General features: G+C 41.8%; 1 protein-coding gene across 9 annotated transcripts in view; it reads left to right on the top strand.

Annotated features, from left to right (window-relative positions):
• Positions 1 to 16,797, top strand: part of PJA2 (praja ring finger ubiquitin ligase 2) — a 244,142-nt gene that overhangs the window by 17,864 nt on the left and 209,481 nt on the right. For all 9 annotated transcript variants that reach the window (XR_011257399.1, XR_011257402.1, XR_011257400.1 and 6 more), the window contains exons 2-4: positions 3,236 to 3,353; positions 6,524 to 6,724; positions 8,388 to 9,417. Coding sequence is in view for 5 of the 9 variants with exons in the window: in XM_069592665.1 (XP_069448766.1) it covers positions 3,323 to 3,353; positions 6,524 to 6,724; positions 8,388 to 9,417 (1,262 nt within the window). In the remaining 4 variants the exon portion in view is untranslated. The remainder of the gene's footprint in view (positions 1 to 3,235; positions 3,354 to 6,523; positions 6,725 to 8,387; positions 9,418 to 16,797) is intronic.

Here is a 16,797-nt window from a genome sequence, read left to right as displayed (position 1 = left end):
AACTTCGACCTGCTTACTTAAAATTCCTAAAACAATTACTTGAGAATCTTCTAATAAAGACAAAAGGAACACACCCCTGTTCCTGGAACAAAGGAAAGAGGGGAGAACATGGATTTCGAATGAGGGAACCTAACTCAGAACACAACCAGAAGATAGCCCAGAAGTGTCGGATCTTGACAGCAAGTAGACTTCATTTTTATCGGGAAGTTGGAGGGCTCCAAAAAGAATCTTTTGGAAAGAAATGGATTTATGTTGAAGGACAGCATGATTGAGAAAGGGGGGGGATTTTAACGGTTTCTGCACTCTCACCACCTCTCTCAGCGGCACGCTCTGATGGGGCTTCCGTGTTCACTGTTCTGCCTAAGACACCGTTGTCAAGAGCCCCAGTCCCCTCCCTGTTGCTAGGCCCAGGGTCAGCTACAGATCCTTGCCACGTGCTGCTTTCAGCAGCAGGCTGGCCCAGGGGATCGCTTCTCTCATCTGAAGGGCTTTCTTCATTGGCATCCACATGCCTAGAGTTTTCTCTTTCTCTCCCGTGCCTCTTTCACTGGTTGGTTTTCCAGGCAATTCTTTTTCCCTGACCTCTTAATTTTAGAGGCCATCTCTAACAAACCCTTTTTGAATATTAATCTATATTCTGATAACTCCCAAATTATACTAGCAGTTCAGAATTCTCCAGTCAGCTCTAGCCTCTTATTTAACATTTCTACTTGGAGTGTTCTTGCCTGGAGAATCCCAGGGACGGGGGAGCCTGATGGGCTGCCGTGTATGGGGTCATACAGAGTCGGACACGACTGAAGCAACTTAGCAGCAGCGTCTAGTAGATACCTCAGATTTAATACATCCAGAAGTAAACTCAGTGTACGTTCTCCAAACCTGCTTCTTCCGCAAATTGCCTACATCAGGTAATGGCCCATCTGTTTTTCTAGTTGCCTAGGCTGTAAAACTTAAGAATCAACCTCATATTCTGACCTTCCTTTATAACCTGTATCAGAAAATTTTGTTGCCTCTGCTTTCAAAATATATCCACAGTCTGGTAAATTCTCACTGCCTCTGTTTTCACCCTGGTCCAAACCACTGTGAGATCTGGTGTCAGTATTTTCATAGCTTTCTAACCAGTCTCGCGACCTTTGACCCTGTTCCCTTCAGTCTAAACACCGTAGCCAGAGTGTTCCTTTTAAAGAAGTGAGGCAATGTCTCTTCTGAGAACTATTTAGTGGTTTTCCATCTCACTCAGAATAACACCTGCATTTCTTACATTGGGCTTCCCTGGCAGCTCAGCTGGTAAAGAATCCGCCTGCAATGCGGGAGACCTGGGTTCGATCCCTGGGTTGGGAAGGTCCCCCGGAGAAGGGAAAGGCTACACACTCCAGTACTGTGGCCTGGAGAATTCCATGGACAGTCTGGGGTTGCAAAGAGTCAGACATGACTGAGTGACTTTCAGTTTGACTTTCTGGTCTTACCTTGTAAAGACTTACGTGATCAGTTCCATTTTGCTCCCCCATCCGTAATTTAACCCCATCTGTCACTTGCTCATTCCACCCCAGACTTGTTGCCGCGGTCACTTCTGGGAATCCTCACTTGAGAGTCTCCTTTTGTACTGTTGAGGATGTTCTTTCCCGCACGTGGGGCTCCCTCTCTCACGGGTGTTTGCCCAGTGATCCCTTCGTGGTGAGGCCGTCCCTAACTGTGCTGTTTCAAGCTGCATAATCCCAGCAGCTCTTGAGTCCCGGCTCTGCTTTGCTCTATAGATGTTATCTGTGGGCTTCCCAAGTGGCTCAGTGGTAAAGAATCCGCCTGCCAATGCGGGAGACACAGGTTCAATCTCTGGATGGAAGAGATCTCCCTGGACCAGGAAATGGCGGCCTGCGCCAGTGTTCTTGCCTGGGAAAGTCCCATGGACAGAGGAGCCTGGTGGGCACCAAGTCCCTGGGGTCGCAAGAAGACTGACCCCACTGAGCGACTGGGCGCGCGCACACACGTGCGTTGCCTGACATCTGTTTCTTGTTTTATTTAGTGTCTGTGCCCCCTACTGCAATGTTAGGAGGGCTTAAGATGGCAGGCGTCTTTGTCTATTTTGTTCATTTTCGTATCTGCAGCACTGAAGATAGTGCCCGGAATCTTGCCTTATTTCCAGGAAAAGGCTTTGGGTGACATACCCATGCACTCGAATCCATGGCCATGCTTTAAGTCTGCCGTGCGTTGTGCTGTGAGTCTGTGAAGCTGCCAGTCACTGCAGGTTATTTTTCTTATTATTGAAACAGTATTAATCAGAGCTTGTGTTTTTGCCAGTATGGCAGGATTATTGTTTTGGTATTCCTTTCCCTTTTAGCTACTGTTAACAGTCTGACTTGACTCAGCAATATTAGAGCAGTAAACAGCCTGTTGCTGGGTTTATAATTTATATGGGAGAATGTGTATGTATACTTTTATATGTGTTAATTTATAGCTAGCTGTATGGCTAGACAGATAGCATATAGATTGAAACTAATTTTCAGAGCTGGCATCTTCTAATAACTTTCAAGTTGGTGGGCAGTTAGCAGTAGCTCAGGTGTTAAGGTATTTAAGTAAAAAGCTAAGCTCTTGCCAAACTTTAAAAAGCACAGGTTGTAACTTTTAAAATACTAAATAAATGGATTTCAAAACATGAAGTTTTTATATGTTACATGGTAAATTTTGTTTTCCTGATTTAGAATAGGTTCTTTGGGATTAAAATATCTCGTCAGTTGACTATTCTAAAGAATAGTCGACATATCATTATTTACATTTATCGTCATAAGCCATTATACATTTTTTAAATGAAGTTTGTGTTCTTAGGGTTAACTTCTTTTAACAGTGGCAGGGCTAAGGGAACTTTAGTGTTTGATGGAGAAGCAAAGATAGCATAGTTTGTAGTAGATGCCCAAAGTGCTGTATAACAGGAGTTTGGTCATATACCCCAATCCATACTTCTCCTGATATATTTGCTTATGTACTTATGAATTATTCATGTGTTATCATCATTGTCTTTCTTAAGGATGATACGTACCTAAGGCAAGGTTTCCAAGAGGATGCTAAATGTTTTCGAATAGCCATCTTCATAGTTGTGGGATTTTTGATTGCCTTCTCGAACCCAGCGAGCGTTTCTGTGTTGTTACGGGCAAGCTAAGAGCTCCACTAGAAGCGCTAGCTGTGCCGTTCTGTTTTGTGCTTCTGTTTTTATTAATGTTGTGTTTAATCTGTGGTTTCTTTGTAGGAATCTTTTGCAGCTTATCCATTGTGTGAGTAAAAACTAAACCACATCCATAATTCCACTGAACTGGGTACACGGACACTGCCGTCTATGTCACAGTATATTGAGAACGAGCCAGCAGGTGAGCAGAGTTTGCGTTAGTCACTCTAGATGGAGGACTTCATATTTTCCCCTCTGGGTTCCTTGTGAAATGTATACGATGTTTAATTTTGGTCTTATTTAAGGCCAGTTTCAGTCCATGTACTGAATATTTATAAAGCTTAATTTCTAATTTTTGATATAAAAATGAGTATAAATAGAAATTGTTAAATTTTCTTTTCCTACCCCCTTGGCATCTATTGTGGTGTACACTTTGGAGACTATTTTTTCGGAGGTGTTAAAGGTACTGGCTCTGGAGTCACCAGTTCAGTCCAGTCGCTCAGTCGTGTCCGACTCTTTGTGACCATGAACCGCAGCACGCCAGGCCTCCCTGTGCATCACCAGCTCCCGGAGTTCACTCAGACTCACGGCCATCGAGTCAGTGATGCCATCCAGCCATCTCATCCTCGGTCATCCCCTTCTCCTCCCGCCTTCCATCTTTCCCAGCATCAGGGTCTTAGTCATCTCTTCACATCAGGTGGCCAAAGTATGGGAGTTTCAGCTTCAGCACCAGTCCTTCGAATGAACACTCAAGACTGATTTCCTTTAGGATGGACTGGTTGAATCTCCTTGCAGTCCAAGGGACTCTCAAGTCTTCTCCAACATCACAGTTCAAAAGCATCAGTTCTTTGGTGCTCAGCTTTCTTTATAGTCCAACTCTTACATCCATACATGACCACTGGAAAAACCATAGCCTTGACTAGACGGACCTTTGTTGGCAAAGTAATGTCTCTACTTTTTAACATGCTGTCTAGGTTGATGATAGCTTTTCTTCCAAGGAGAGTGTCTTTTAATTTCATGGCTGCAGTCATCATCCGCAGTGATTTTGGAGCCCAGAAAAATAAAGTCGGCCACTGTTTCCACTGTTTCCCCGTCTACTTCCCATGAAGTGATGGGACCAGATGCCATGATCTTAGTTTTCTAAATATTGAGCTTTAAGGCAACTTTTTCACTCTCTTCTTTTCACTTTCATCAAGAGGCTCTTTAGTTCTTCTTCACTTTCTGCCATAAAGGTGGTGTCCTCTGCATATCTGAGGTTATTGATATATCTCCCGGCAATCTTGATTCCAGCTTGTGCTTCATCCAGCCCAGCGTTTCTCATGATTTACTCTGCATATAAGTGTGACAATATATAGCCTTGACGTACTTCTTTCCCGATTTGGAACCAGTCCGTTGTTCCATGTCCAGTTCTAACTGTTGCTTCCTGACCTGCATACAGATTTCTCAGGAGGCAGGTTAGGTGGTCTGGTATTCCCATCTCTTGAAGAATTTTCCACAGTTTGTTGTGATCCACACAGTCAAAGGCTTTGGCATAGTCAGTTAAACAGAGTAGATGTTTTTTTGGAACTCTCTTGCTTTTTCTGTGATCAGGCGGATGTTGGCAATTTGATCTCTGGTTCCTCTGCCTTTTCTAAATCCAGCTTGACATCTGGAAGTTCACGGTTCACGTATTGCTGAAGCCTGGCTTGGAGAATTTTGAGCGTTACTTTACTAGCGTGTGAGATGAGTGCAATTGTGCAGTAGTTTGAGCATTCTTTGGCATTGCCTTTCTTTGGGATTGGAATTTGTGCTTAGAAGCAATTATATTTTTTGTTTTAATACCCTAAAACAGAAATATGTAACTTTCATTCACTGACTGTTCCGTATTCTGTGAGGAGATACTTTATTAGTTCCTGCGTAATATATGTGAATTGCCCTTGACTAAGCAAACTTACTCCACGTGTAGATGTGAGATAATGTCCTACTTAGTAAAAGATGCTAATCTTTGCTGTTACATATTGCTTAGGCTCAGAACTTAGTAGTTATGTTGTTCAGATATTTTTGACTTTTTTTTACCATGCGTATAACATTGGTAGTTTTAAAAAGTTTGACTTGGCTCACCACTGTTTTCTTTTGGAGAGTTTTACTTGACCCTGATCTTTGGGGTATATTTTATTGTGGTCCAGTTGGTTCTTTGTAGTACAGATAGCATTAAATAAATTACTTGTGAGAAACGTAGACAGCATATTAAAAAGCAGAGACATTACTTTGCTGACAAAGGTCTGTATAGTCAAAGCTGTGGTTTTTGCAGTAATCATGTGTGGATGTGAGAGTTTGACTATAAAGAAGGCTGAGCGCCGACGAATTGGTGCTGCATTTGAAGTGTGGTGTTGGAGAAGACTCTTGAGAGTCTCTTGGACTGCAAGGAGATCCAACCAGTCCCTCCTAAAGGAAATCAGCCCTGAATATTCATTGGAAGGACTGATGCTCAAACTGCATCTCCAATACTTTGACCAGTTGATGTGAAGAGCCATTAGAAAGGACCCTGATGCTGGGAAAGATGGAAGGTGGGAAGAGAAGGGGACGACAGAGGACAAGGTGGTTGGATGGCATCACCGACTTGATGGATATGGGTTTGAATAAGCTCTGGGAAATAGTGAAGGACAGGGAGGCCTGGTGTGCTGCAGTCCATGGGGTCACAAAGAGTCGGACACAACTGAACAACTGAACAGCAATTTGACTGGAATTTATTCACTTTTAATGTAATTGAAACCATTATATGCGAGTAATTCACTCAACAAATTTGTATTGAGCAGTTATACATAAGGTACTTAGATAATTTGAAGGATCATTCTCCAATCCTTTAGCAGCTTTTACAGTCTAGTAATTTGGCATGTGGAAAAAATTGGGGGTAGGTTATGTTATAAAAAGCTGCAATACCTTAAAGGAACCAAGAAAAGATATTTGGGGGAGGGATGAAGGGGGTCACATAACTCTCAGAAAGTAATATACTTACTTTTCAAGTTAGTTTTATATTACTAGTAAGGGGCACTTGGTGTTCAGTAGCATATGATTTGACAGATAATAGCATATATGTCCATTGGCAGGCAGGCACGCTGGCCCCTGAGCACCCCGAGTGGTCGGGATGTCAGTCTCAGTGAAGAAGACTCCCACCAGAGTCGCCACGTGTTGCAGGAAGGGGGACCCCTTCCAGGGCCTGAAACTGGGCTCTTGTCTAACACTCGGAGATGAATTGTCTGAGCAGACACATGTGCTGACAAAGCAAGAGATTTTATTGGGAAAGGGCACCCGGGGGAGAGCAGCAGGGTGAGGGAACCCAGGAGAGTGTCACAGCGAGAGCCACGGCTGTGCCTCTCTGACTGTGTCTTTCAGTGATGGATCAAGACTCTAGCAAGGCTGCCTGGCCGAAACCAGCAGGAGGGTATCAGACCATTACCGGCAGGAGATACGGCAGAAGACATGCGTATGTCAGCTTCAAGCCGTGCATGACCAGGCACGAGAGAAGCTTAGGTCGGGCTGGCGACGACTATGAAGTGCTGGAACTGGACGGCGCTCCGGAGGAAAGTCCCTCAGGTACGCAGCCTGGAGGTGCTCAGAGCTGTGAGTAGCGATGCAAAACGCAGCCTGGAGGTGCTCAGAGCTGTGAGTAGCGATGCAAAAAGTGACCTTGTGGTGCTTGAGATAGTGGGTTTTGTGTGTGTCTTGAGCATAAATGCTGTATATTTCCTATCAAGAATTTCTATTGTAAAATTTTCTGTTGAACTTAATAGTATATTCATAGAAGAAAATAGAACGCAGCCTGTCGGTAATCCGTAACAGCATTGTCATCACCGGGATTACACTGTCCCATCGTTCCGCCAGAGGACATGTTCAAGGAAAAGAATTCTCTGTTTAACGTGCACTGAGTATATTCTCCCCTGCATATTATATTTAAATAGCTTTTTTTGTTGTTTGGTTTTATTTGTATCTCTAAATAATTTAACTTGGTTAATTTGATATTTTTAGAATCATTATATAAAATACAAAGGTCAAGTAATAGTTATTTATTTAAAATTCCTTAATTATTCATTACTCAAACAGTATTTTGCAGGTATCCATGAACTGTGGCTTCCCAGATGGCTCAGTGGTAAAGAATCTGCCTGCCAGTGTGGAGAGGCGGGTCCGATCTCTGGGTCGGGAAGATCTGGAGAAGGAAATGGCAGCCCACTCCAGTACTCATGCCTGGGAAATCCCGTGGACAGAGGCGCCTGGTGGGCTGCAGTCCATGGGGTCGCAGAGTTGGTCCCACTTTGCAGCTAAAGAGTACCAACAGTGCATGTACTGTAACTGCACCTTTTTAATGTCAATTTCCTCTTGTCCTGAGCAAACTTGATAATTCTAGGGTTTTTTTTTCTGTCATTTATGTATAAGAATATGAATTATTAGGTAAGGTCATTCTGCTAAAGAAGCCTTTTTGTGATATGACAAGACTTACCTTTAGTTATTTATAATTTATAAAATTTTGTCTCAGCAGGTCGTGGTATCTTTATTTTTTTTTTAGTTATACATTAGTGTAAAAGATAGTTGTGCTGAAAGTAATTTGGAGGGTATATAGCATTTTACTCTTGTCTCATAGTTCTTAGAAACTATGACAAAGAGAGTCAATACATTGACTTTTTTGTTGTTTTCCAGTCATAGCTGTAACATAACTGAAGTTAACTCATTGCAGATATATTATAACAGTTCATTTTGGGGATAGAAATTTAATATTATATATCTGGTGACTGAGATATAATCTGAATTGACATAGAACACAGTCTCACTTCTGTTAGCTCTGTTACCTGTTCCTATAGCTATTTTAAACCCTTTAAAGAGATCTACGTGTGATAATTTAAGTCTGAATTGCCCTTTCTAGACGCTGGAAGAGCAGATTGGTTATCCTAGGCCTTCTCTCAGGTCTCTCCTCAGTCTCCCTTAAATATCTTGTATAGAACGCTTTAAGTATTAGGGTTTGGGTGAAAAACCTACAGATGTCCGAGAGAGAGGATCTTGAGAGGCTATACAATGGCATAAAAGAACTCAATAGGGTAACCAGTCTGCCCCTCCCGGCTAAGTTAGGGCGTATAGAAGCACCAGTCAGAGAAATTCACTCGTATTCTCAAATAGGTAATAATTGGTATGGTTTCTAGTTAAAGAGTCATTATTAAATGTTATCTAAATTAGCCCCTCTAAATATGTTTTCTTTTGTTCTGTGAAGGTTCCAGTCCACTGGATCAAGTTCATTCTTCTGTACCCAATGACCCTTTATTAGAAAAAAGTGAAGCAGAAATTCCCATTTGTGATACAGCATTGAACCAAACCATTGAGAGCACTCCGTCCTTCGCTGCAGTGCGTCATAGCGAGGAAGGCAGGGAGCCCTTAGGAAACGGCGTGGATCTGCACAGTCACTCTGAGGGAGGATGTACTCCAGGAGCTTGTAATGCTTCAGGTGTCCAACATGGAGCTACACTGGCTCATACTGACTTTTACGATCCAGACGGCAGACGTGGAGAGGATAATGGCCATCTTCAGCTCTCTGCAGGCGTTGTGGAAGGTGGCAGCTGTCAGGCAGCACTGGGCGATACGGTGTTTGAGTTGGAAAATGGAGAGGCAGAGGCATACACTGGTCTCCCACCAGCAGCTCCCTCTTTCAACTGTGAATTAAGAGACGAGTTTGGAGAGGCAGATTCAGCACCTCCCGTGGAAAGGCCTACTGATAACAATCAGGAATTTCAGACAGCCTCTTCTGAAGATGAAGTGGTTAGAAAGAAACAACAAAATGATGCTAGCCGGGAGAGACAGAGAGAAAGTTCAGCTGAAGGTTCCGCCTGTGCTCCCAGGCATATTTGCAGTGAACAAGCCACCAGTGATAGGGGCAAAGACCAGGGAAGCTCCCTTGAGCAGGTGGTGAGGCCCAAAGTTAGGAAAGTGATAAGTTCAAGCCAGGTAGACCAAGAAACAGGGTTTAATAGGCATGAGGTCAAACAAAGAAGTGTTCAGAGGTGGAGAGAGGCTTTGGAAGTTGAGGAAAATGGCTCAGATGACCTCTTAATAAAATGTGATGAGTATGACGGAGAACATGATTGTATGTTCTTGGATCTGCCTTTCGCGAGAGTCACACAGAGGGAAGCAGAAGATCGCCAGCTAACAGCAGAAAGCGGAGCCCCAGTAAGGCAAGAGGCTGTGGGTAACACGTTCTGGAATGGCTGTGGAGACTACTACCAGCTGTATGACAAAGACGAAGATAGGTGAGTTTTGTGCAGTGCTTTGTGAGATTGTGTAGTGAGCAGAGCAGCTTATTTTCTAGCACCGTTTATGTTTGGTGGATGGGCTCTCTGCCATGGTCATGGAATCAGCTATTCTGACTCATCAGATATTTTTATTTACCCATTGCTAGCCATGCATACTGGTTAGTTTTCATAGAAATGCTCTCTGAGGTGTTTCAGTAGTTCATGGATCTTAAAAGTTCAGGTAGTAACTATTCATTATTAAAAAACGATAGCGATACTAATTACTTCAATTCATGGTATTTCAGTTAATGCTGATAAAATGCAAGGTAAACATTTGTTGTATTTTTAAAAATTTCTTACATTAAGCCGGTCTGGATTTACAATGTGGTTAAGATCAAGGAAATTTTGGTTGCTAATATTATGTTTACTTTGCCAATATTTATTAATATCACCTGTTTATTCTTCTGTTGCTGTTCCTATCAGTTTATTTTTTATTTATTTTTATTTAGCATTTATTTTTCATTAGTAACTTTATGTGGTACATTTGTTATTTTCCACATTTGTAGATGAAACTGAGGCATAAGAGTATTTACTAACTTCCTAAGGTCACAAAGCTAGTAAGAGGTGGACCTGGAATTTGATTGTCTACTTACTAACTCCAGGCTCTCTGTTCTTCACTGCTGTAATTTACTGTTTTGAGGAGAACATTATCACTTGTCTTGTAAGAAGCATTCTGATTCCTCTTAACATAGATCCTTCTTTCCCATATTGTAAGACAACAGAAAGAACAGAGAAATGAAGGATTTCTTTGTCCAGCTGCTGACTTTTCAGTACCCCAGAGTCTAGACTTTTATCTGCTCTTTTACACCTGTGGTCACGCTTGGAATGCTCAATTGCAGTGCAATTTCAAGATTTTCTCAATTTTAGAAAAATATTGTTTTTTTTAACTAGAAAGTTCTACAAAGAAAGAAATTTCTCTGTGTGAATATGAATGCATTTTATATATTTTCTTTGACATCATAAAATTAATAAAATTGTCTTGATTTGGGGGATGTGTAAATTGAGCTTCCATACTGAAGCGTGTAGCTTGTAGCAGCGGCTGGAGTCTTTCTGCTGTCGCCTTGACGTTGAGGGCATGTGCCGGCCTGTCTGCTGCTTTTCCAGTGTAGGAGCACAGTCTTTTACCCAAAATCCATGAAGTTCTAAAAACAGCAATTGGCCACAAAACCCGACTAGTCTTGATTGCAGATCTAGATATGAACTAAAATTAGGCTCCTTTTCGAGTATTCATACAGTTCACTGCAGAAGTATGAAAACGTTTGATTTTTGGTGCTGACTTAGACTCCATTGGTAATGTTAAGTAGTATTTCTAAATCTTGAGGAGGGGAGGTTGAAGTTCTAAATTCTGAAACATAGTCCTCAGGTTTTTGGATTGGATTATGAACATCTGTTAGACCTTTAGATTACTATTAAAAACACTTAATAATCCTCGATATCTTATGATTTGAAAGTATAAGGTTGGTGTACTTTTTTACCACATTTTTGCTTTTTTGAAGAAAATCATTTAGCTTGGCTATGCTTTCTCCACTATAGACACGTTAATCAAAAATAAAAACCTCTTTAGTTTGCATTTTGTAGTCAAGCCTGATGTCATCTAATGAAGGTGCTGAAATATTTATGCTATTTGCCAACCACAAGAAAAAGGATAGTTTTGAGTCTGTGAGGTTTTTGTATTTTTCCTGCTTTATAAAACTTAAAGATGACATACTTGAAGAGTTTTCTCATCATGTTAATAGTATAATAGCTACAAGTAGAACTCTTTTATCAAGAAAATAAACTAAAATTTACTGTGACATTTTAAGGTATAGGATTTTTTTGGCCACTTAAAAATATATAGTTTATTCTTAAAGAATATATGTTTGCTTCCCTGAAAAATTCTAAATGATCATATAAGCACATGTGAAACATTATACTTTATGGGATAAACATTGCAGCTGGTGAAGTTGCTCTGAGCAGTTTGACAGGAACTGAGCACCACCGTATTAAATTAGAGCTGCAGGGGGAATTTTAATAGGCAGTGTATAATTACCAGACTTGGAATTAGACCAAAGAGCTAAGGTTCATACTCGGCTCTTCAGAAATATACCCTGAGAATGTTAATAACTGTTTGAGCACAAGATCGTGAGTTTAAAAGAGCCTTTTGCCCATGGCAGCAGATTTTAACCTTGGGCCTAATTGTTCTGAAAAGAGGTGTGCCATCTCCTGACCACTTCTTACAGCACTTAAGGTTTTTTTCTCAGAGTTTTTCTGTCCGTAGGCCTTAACCTTGCTTAAAAGGTAAGAAACCTTGCCTTATCTAATGTAAACATGTCAGGACAACTTTTTGTTGTTGATGACTTTGGGAGAATGAAAGGAATATTACTTATAGTTGATTTTGATTTGATTTATTTAAAAAGAATTTCTTGAAATCCTCCTAAAGGTCACATTTTGTTCCAGGTACTCTGTAAATACAAATAATAGTGATCCCTATTGCCTTGATCTTCATCAACCTTATGAGAAAGACAGAATACACAGACAGTTACCATGAGGCTAAATCAAGCTCCTTCCCTCCCCTCTGCGTTAGTTGAAATCTGTGCAGAAGGCTCCTCTGGTCATGCTGTCTCCCAACAAGTGAAGTGCCTATGAACAGCCACAGCGAATGTCTGTGAGCACAATGCTCTAGTGTTTTAGCAAACTTTTCATCTTGTTTCCAAGTTCATAGTTTAGAAGGAATAAGTTGGTGACAGATAACTTTGTTCCTCAGGCATACCTGGGGAGTCATAGATTACAGTATTTGGATATTGAGGGGAAAGACCAGAAAGTTGTAAAAGGCAGACACAATTCAAGAAGAAGCCTAGGGGCTTCCCTGGCAGTCCAGTGGTCGCAGCTGCACACTGCCAAGGGCCGGGGCTTGATCCCTGGTCGGGAGACTAAGCTCCCACAAGCCCCACGATGAGGCCAAAAAAAAGAAAAAATCTTAACTATTTCGGTCTTATTTATTAAATGAAGCCGACTTACAGATTTGAACAACTTCTATCGTATCATTTTATCACAACATAATTCAGTGTTAGTACTAGTAAAAAGCCCCAAACTGCTTAGATTATGTTCAGTATACTATTTTTGAGAATCCCAAGAATTATATAATCAGTTCAGTCGCTCAGTCGTGTCCGACTCTTTGCCACCTCACGGACTGCAGCACGCTGGGCCTCCCTGTCCATCACCAACTCCCGGAGTTCACTCAGACTCATGTCCATTGAGTCAGTGATGCCATCCAACCATCTCATCCTCTGTCATCCCCTTCTCCTCCTGCCTTCAGTCTTTCCCAGCATCAGGGTCTTTTCCAGTGAGTCAGTTCTTCACATCAGTCGGCCAAAGTATGGGAGCTTCATCTTCAACATCAGTTCTTCCAATGAATATTCAGGATTGATTTCCTTTAGGATGGACTGGTTGGATCTCCTTGCAGGCCAAGGGACTCTCAAGAGTCTTCTCCAACACCACACTTTTTAATATAATTTCCTTCCAGCGTATTTTCAATAAAGTTCTAAAATTGTTTTTAATCCACAGCTGGTCAGATAAGAAAACTATGTAAAATTTCATTCTTCCCTAAGCTTCTATATAGTTGAATTTTTAGGGGTGGTATAAATATATAAATATCAGAGAAGACAGACAGATCAATTCCTTATGAGATTTAGGGACTCAAGAGGTTGATTTGGGCTAATTTTGCTTCTTATTTCTAATAGGATTTGTACCTAAAGTATTTTATCTAGAAACCACATATAGTTTTTTTTTAATTGGAGGATAATTGCTTTATAACGTGTTGGTTTCTGCTGTACAATAAGTGTGAATCAGCTGTAAGTATACATATGTCTACATATATCTCCTCCCTCTTGAGCCTCCTCCCCACCACCCCCATCCCACCCCTCCAGATGGTCGCAGAGCACCAAGCTTGAGCCCGCTTTGTTACGCAGCACCTGCCCACTAAGTGTCTGTATATTCCAGTGCTGCTCTCTCAGTTTGTCCCACTTTCTCCTCCCCTCGCTGTGCCCACGCATCTTTTCTCTGTGCTCACATCTCTGTTCCTGCCCTGCAGATAGGTCATCAGTACCGTTTTCTAGATTCCACGCATCTGTGCTTTTATATTTGCTTTTCTCTTTCTGACTTGCTTCACTGTGCATAATAGGCTCCAGGTTCATCCACCTCAATTCAGCTGACTCACCTTTGTTCCTTTTTATGGGTGAGTGATATTCCACCGTATATGTGCACCGCAACTTCTCTCTCCGTTCACCTGTCGATGGGTGACCAGTTGCTCCCGTGTTCTGGCTGCTGGAAACAGTGCTGCCGTGAACGTTGGGGTGCGTGTAGCTTTTTTGAATTATGATAGAAAAACCACTTACATGCGGAGTCCATCACGCCAAATGCCAGGCTGGATGGAACACAAGCTGGAATCTAGATTGCTGGGAGGATTGGAGAATTGCCAGTAAGCTCAGAGGTGCAGATGCCACCACCCTTATGGCAGAAAGCGAAGGAACTAAAGAGCCTCTTGATGGAGGTGGAAGATGAGAGTGGAAAAGCGGACTTAAAACCCAGCATTCAGAAGACTAAGGCCATGCCATCTGATCCCATCACTTCTGGCAAATAGATGGGGAAACAGTGGAAGCAGTGAGAGGCTTTATTTTCTTGGGCTCCAAAATCACTGAGGACAGTGCTTGCAGCCATGAAATTCAAAGATGCTCCTTGGAAGAAAAGCTACGACACACCTAGGTGGTGGTTTAAAAAGCAGAGATACTACTTTGCTGACGAAGGTCCATATAGTAGTCAAAAGTTGTGGTTTTTCCATTAATCATGTACGGATGTGAGGGTTGGACTATAAAGAAGGCTGAGCATGAAAGAATTGATGTTTTCGAATTGTGGTGCTAGAGAAGACTCTTGAGAGTCCCGTGGACTGCAGGGAAATCCAACCAGTCAATTCTAAAGGAAATCAACCCTAAGTATCCGTTGTAAGGACTGATGCTGAAACTGAAGCTCCAGTACTTTGGCCACCTGATGCAAAGAACTGACTCACTAGAAAACACCTTGATGCTGGGAAAGATTGCGGGCAGGAGGAGAAGGGGGCAACAGAGGGTGAGGTGGTTGGATGGCATCATCAACAACAGACGTGAGTTTGAGGAAACTCTGGGAGGTAGTGAAAGACAGGGAAACCTGGCGTGCTGCAGTCCACGGGGTGGCAAAGAGTCTGAGGTGACTGAGCAGCTGAGCAACGGACAGCAACAGAAACCACATATAATTTCACTCCCATGAAAACCTTTTTTGGTTCACAGTTACATCTGTAAAGAGCGTAGTATTTGAGTAAGTCACAGTTTTCTGCTTTAGAATATGGTTCTAAATGCTCATGGGCAACAGCACTAGCGAAAGACCGTGCGAAACGCTCAGGGGCATCTTAGTTTCTCCTCTGAGAAATTTGAAACGTTTGCCTCATGTGCCTTCACAGTCAAGAACAAATGAGTCCTCACGAGTCCAAGGCTAGTCTCCGTCCTGTCTGTTCTGTTGCTGGTTCTTGGAAAATTACTCTAAAGTCTTTTTCTTTTAGTTCCGTATCGTCATGTCACTCAGCCTGTTAACTGTGTCTCTGCTTTCCTGGAGACACTGAGATAGTAGGATGTGATCACCTTGTTTTCCTCCCTCCAAAAGAATACGTATTAGCATACTAACATAAGTGAAAAGTTAAAGCGCAGTCACTCAGTCGTGTCCGACTCTTTGTGACCCGTGGACTGTGGCCCACCAAGCTCCTCCGTCTATGGGATTCTCCAGGCAAGAATACTGGAGTGAGTTGCTGTTCCCTTCTCCAGGGGATCTTCCCGACCCAGGGATCGAACCCAGGTCTCCTACATTGCAGGCAGACGCTTTACCCTCTGCGCCACCAGGGAAGCCTGTACTAACATAATACGTTGTTATTGGTTCCTGTTTTAAATTTCTTCCGAAATTTTTTCTTTAGCGTTGCGTCTGATACCTTGCTTATTTATTGTCTTTACCCCTAGCTTCCTTCAGTTTTTCTAAATCTTGGGGGCAGCATTCATTGGTCTTGCTTCCTCTTTTCATTGCTTGCCTGTTTATGTTTTCCACTGCTGAGTTTTCAGAGTAAGTGTTTCGCATCACCGCATTTTTTATTTCACTATCTACTCTAATTAAATGCCTCAATTTTAATTCCCTTTATTATTTCTATATTCTCTAGTTTCCATAGCTAATTGATTTTTTACTCTGTACACATCTTCTGCTGCGATTGAGCTGTTTGCTCACCCTTTTCTGCTCACGGTTTCTCTTCCACTGATCTATGTTGGATGCTTCTTTGCTATGTCTTCTTTGGGGTCTGCAAACTTTTTTTTTAAAGATTAACCAGATAGTAAATATTTTAAGCTCTGTGGACCAAAAGGCAAAATTGAGGATATTATGTGGATACCTATATGAGCATTTTAAAATGCAGAAAACACCCTTAGCTTCCAGGCCACTGAAAAACAGACCGGTGGGCAGATCCTGCTTTTGCACCGGGGCATGATTTGCTGAGCTCTGCTGTAAAGCGGTCAGGGGACCAGGAGACTGACGATACTGTCAGTTTGTCTATTCAGTAAGACAGACCAGAAGGTATTGAGTAGATTTCCTTTGGTAGAGAAAGGGAAACGGTGGTGTGCTGGCAGGAAATCCTATTGAAATCCCTAAGCAGGTAGGTTATACAGTGAAAGAAGTTAACCACCACTTTTATTAAATGTTTGCCATTTTCTGAAAATTGTGCAGATCACTTTATCTGTTTTTCATTTAAACATCACTGTAGCCTTGAAAGGTAAACATTAATGTCCTCATTTTACAGATGAGGAAAAGTGAACTCAGGGAAGTTCATTCATTGTCCAGGCTTGTACTATAAGTACTGAGCAGATCCTAAGTTAGCTGTCAGACTCCAAAGCCTGCTCTTGCCATCGTCATATTCCACCGTCAGGGTGAAAAAGGCTGTCATACATCATAGATGGAGCTTCACCTGATGTTAAATGTGGTATCGTGTTTCTTCAGTAAAGAAATAATCTATGGTAGGTTTTTTGCTTTTCGTAGTAAAAAATCTTAATCATAGTTAAATTTCCTTTGACTAGCTCTCTGAACCAGTTTGGAGTTTTAGAGCTACAAATGAGTAACAGACATTAAATTGGGAAATTGGCCATAGATAATAATGTTCAGAATGAAATATTAACAGGAAATTATTGATACATTACTTTTTACCAATTCTATCATCCATGTGTATTCATTTCTAGAGAACACACACTAAAGATTGTTGGTCCTTTAAAATAAACTGATGTCACTGAAAATTCACTGTTTAAA

This window comes from Ovis canadensis, chromosome 5 (assembly GCF_042477335.2).
Source record: "Ovis canadensis isolate MfBH-ARS-UI-01 breed Bighorn chromosome 5, ARS-UI_OviCan_v2, whole genome shotgun sequence".
Classification (NCBI taxonomy): Eukaryota; Metazoa; Chordata; class Mammalia; order Artiodactyla; family Bovidae; genus Ovis; species Ovis canadensis.
The sequence above is the reverse complement of the archived record's forward strand: the minus strand, read 5'-3'. Positions and strand labels throughout refer to the sequence as shown.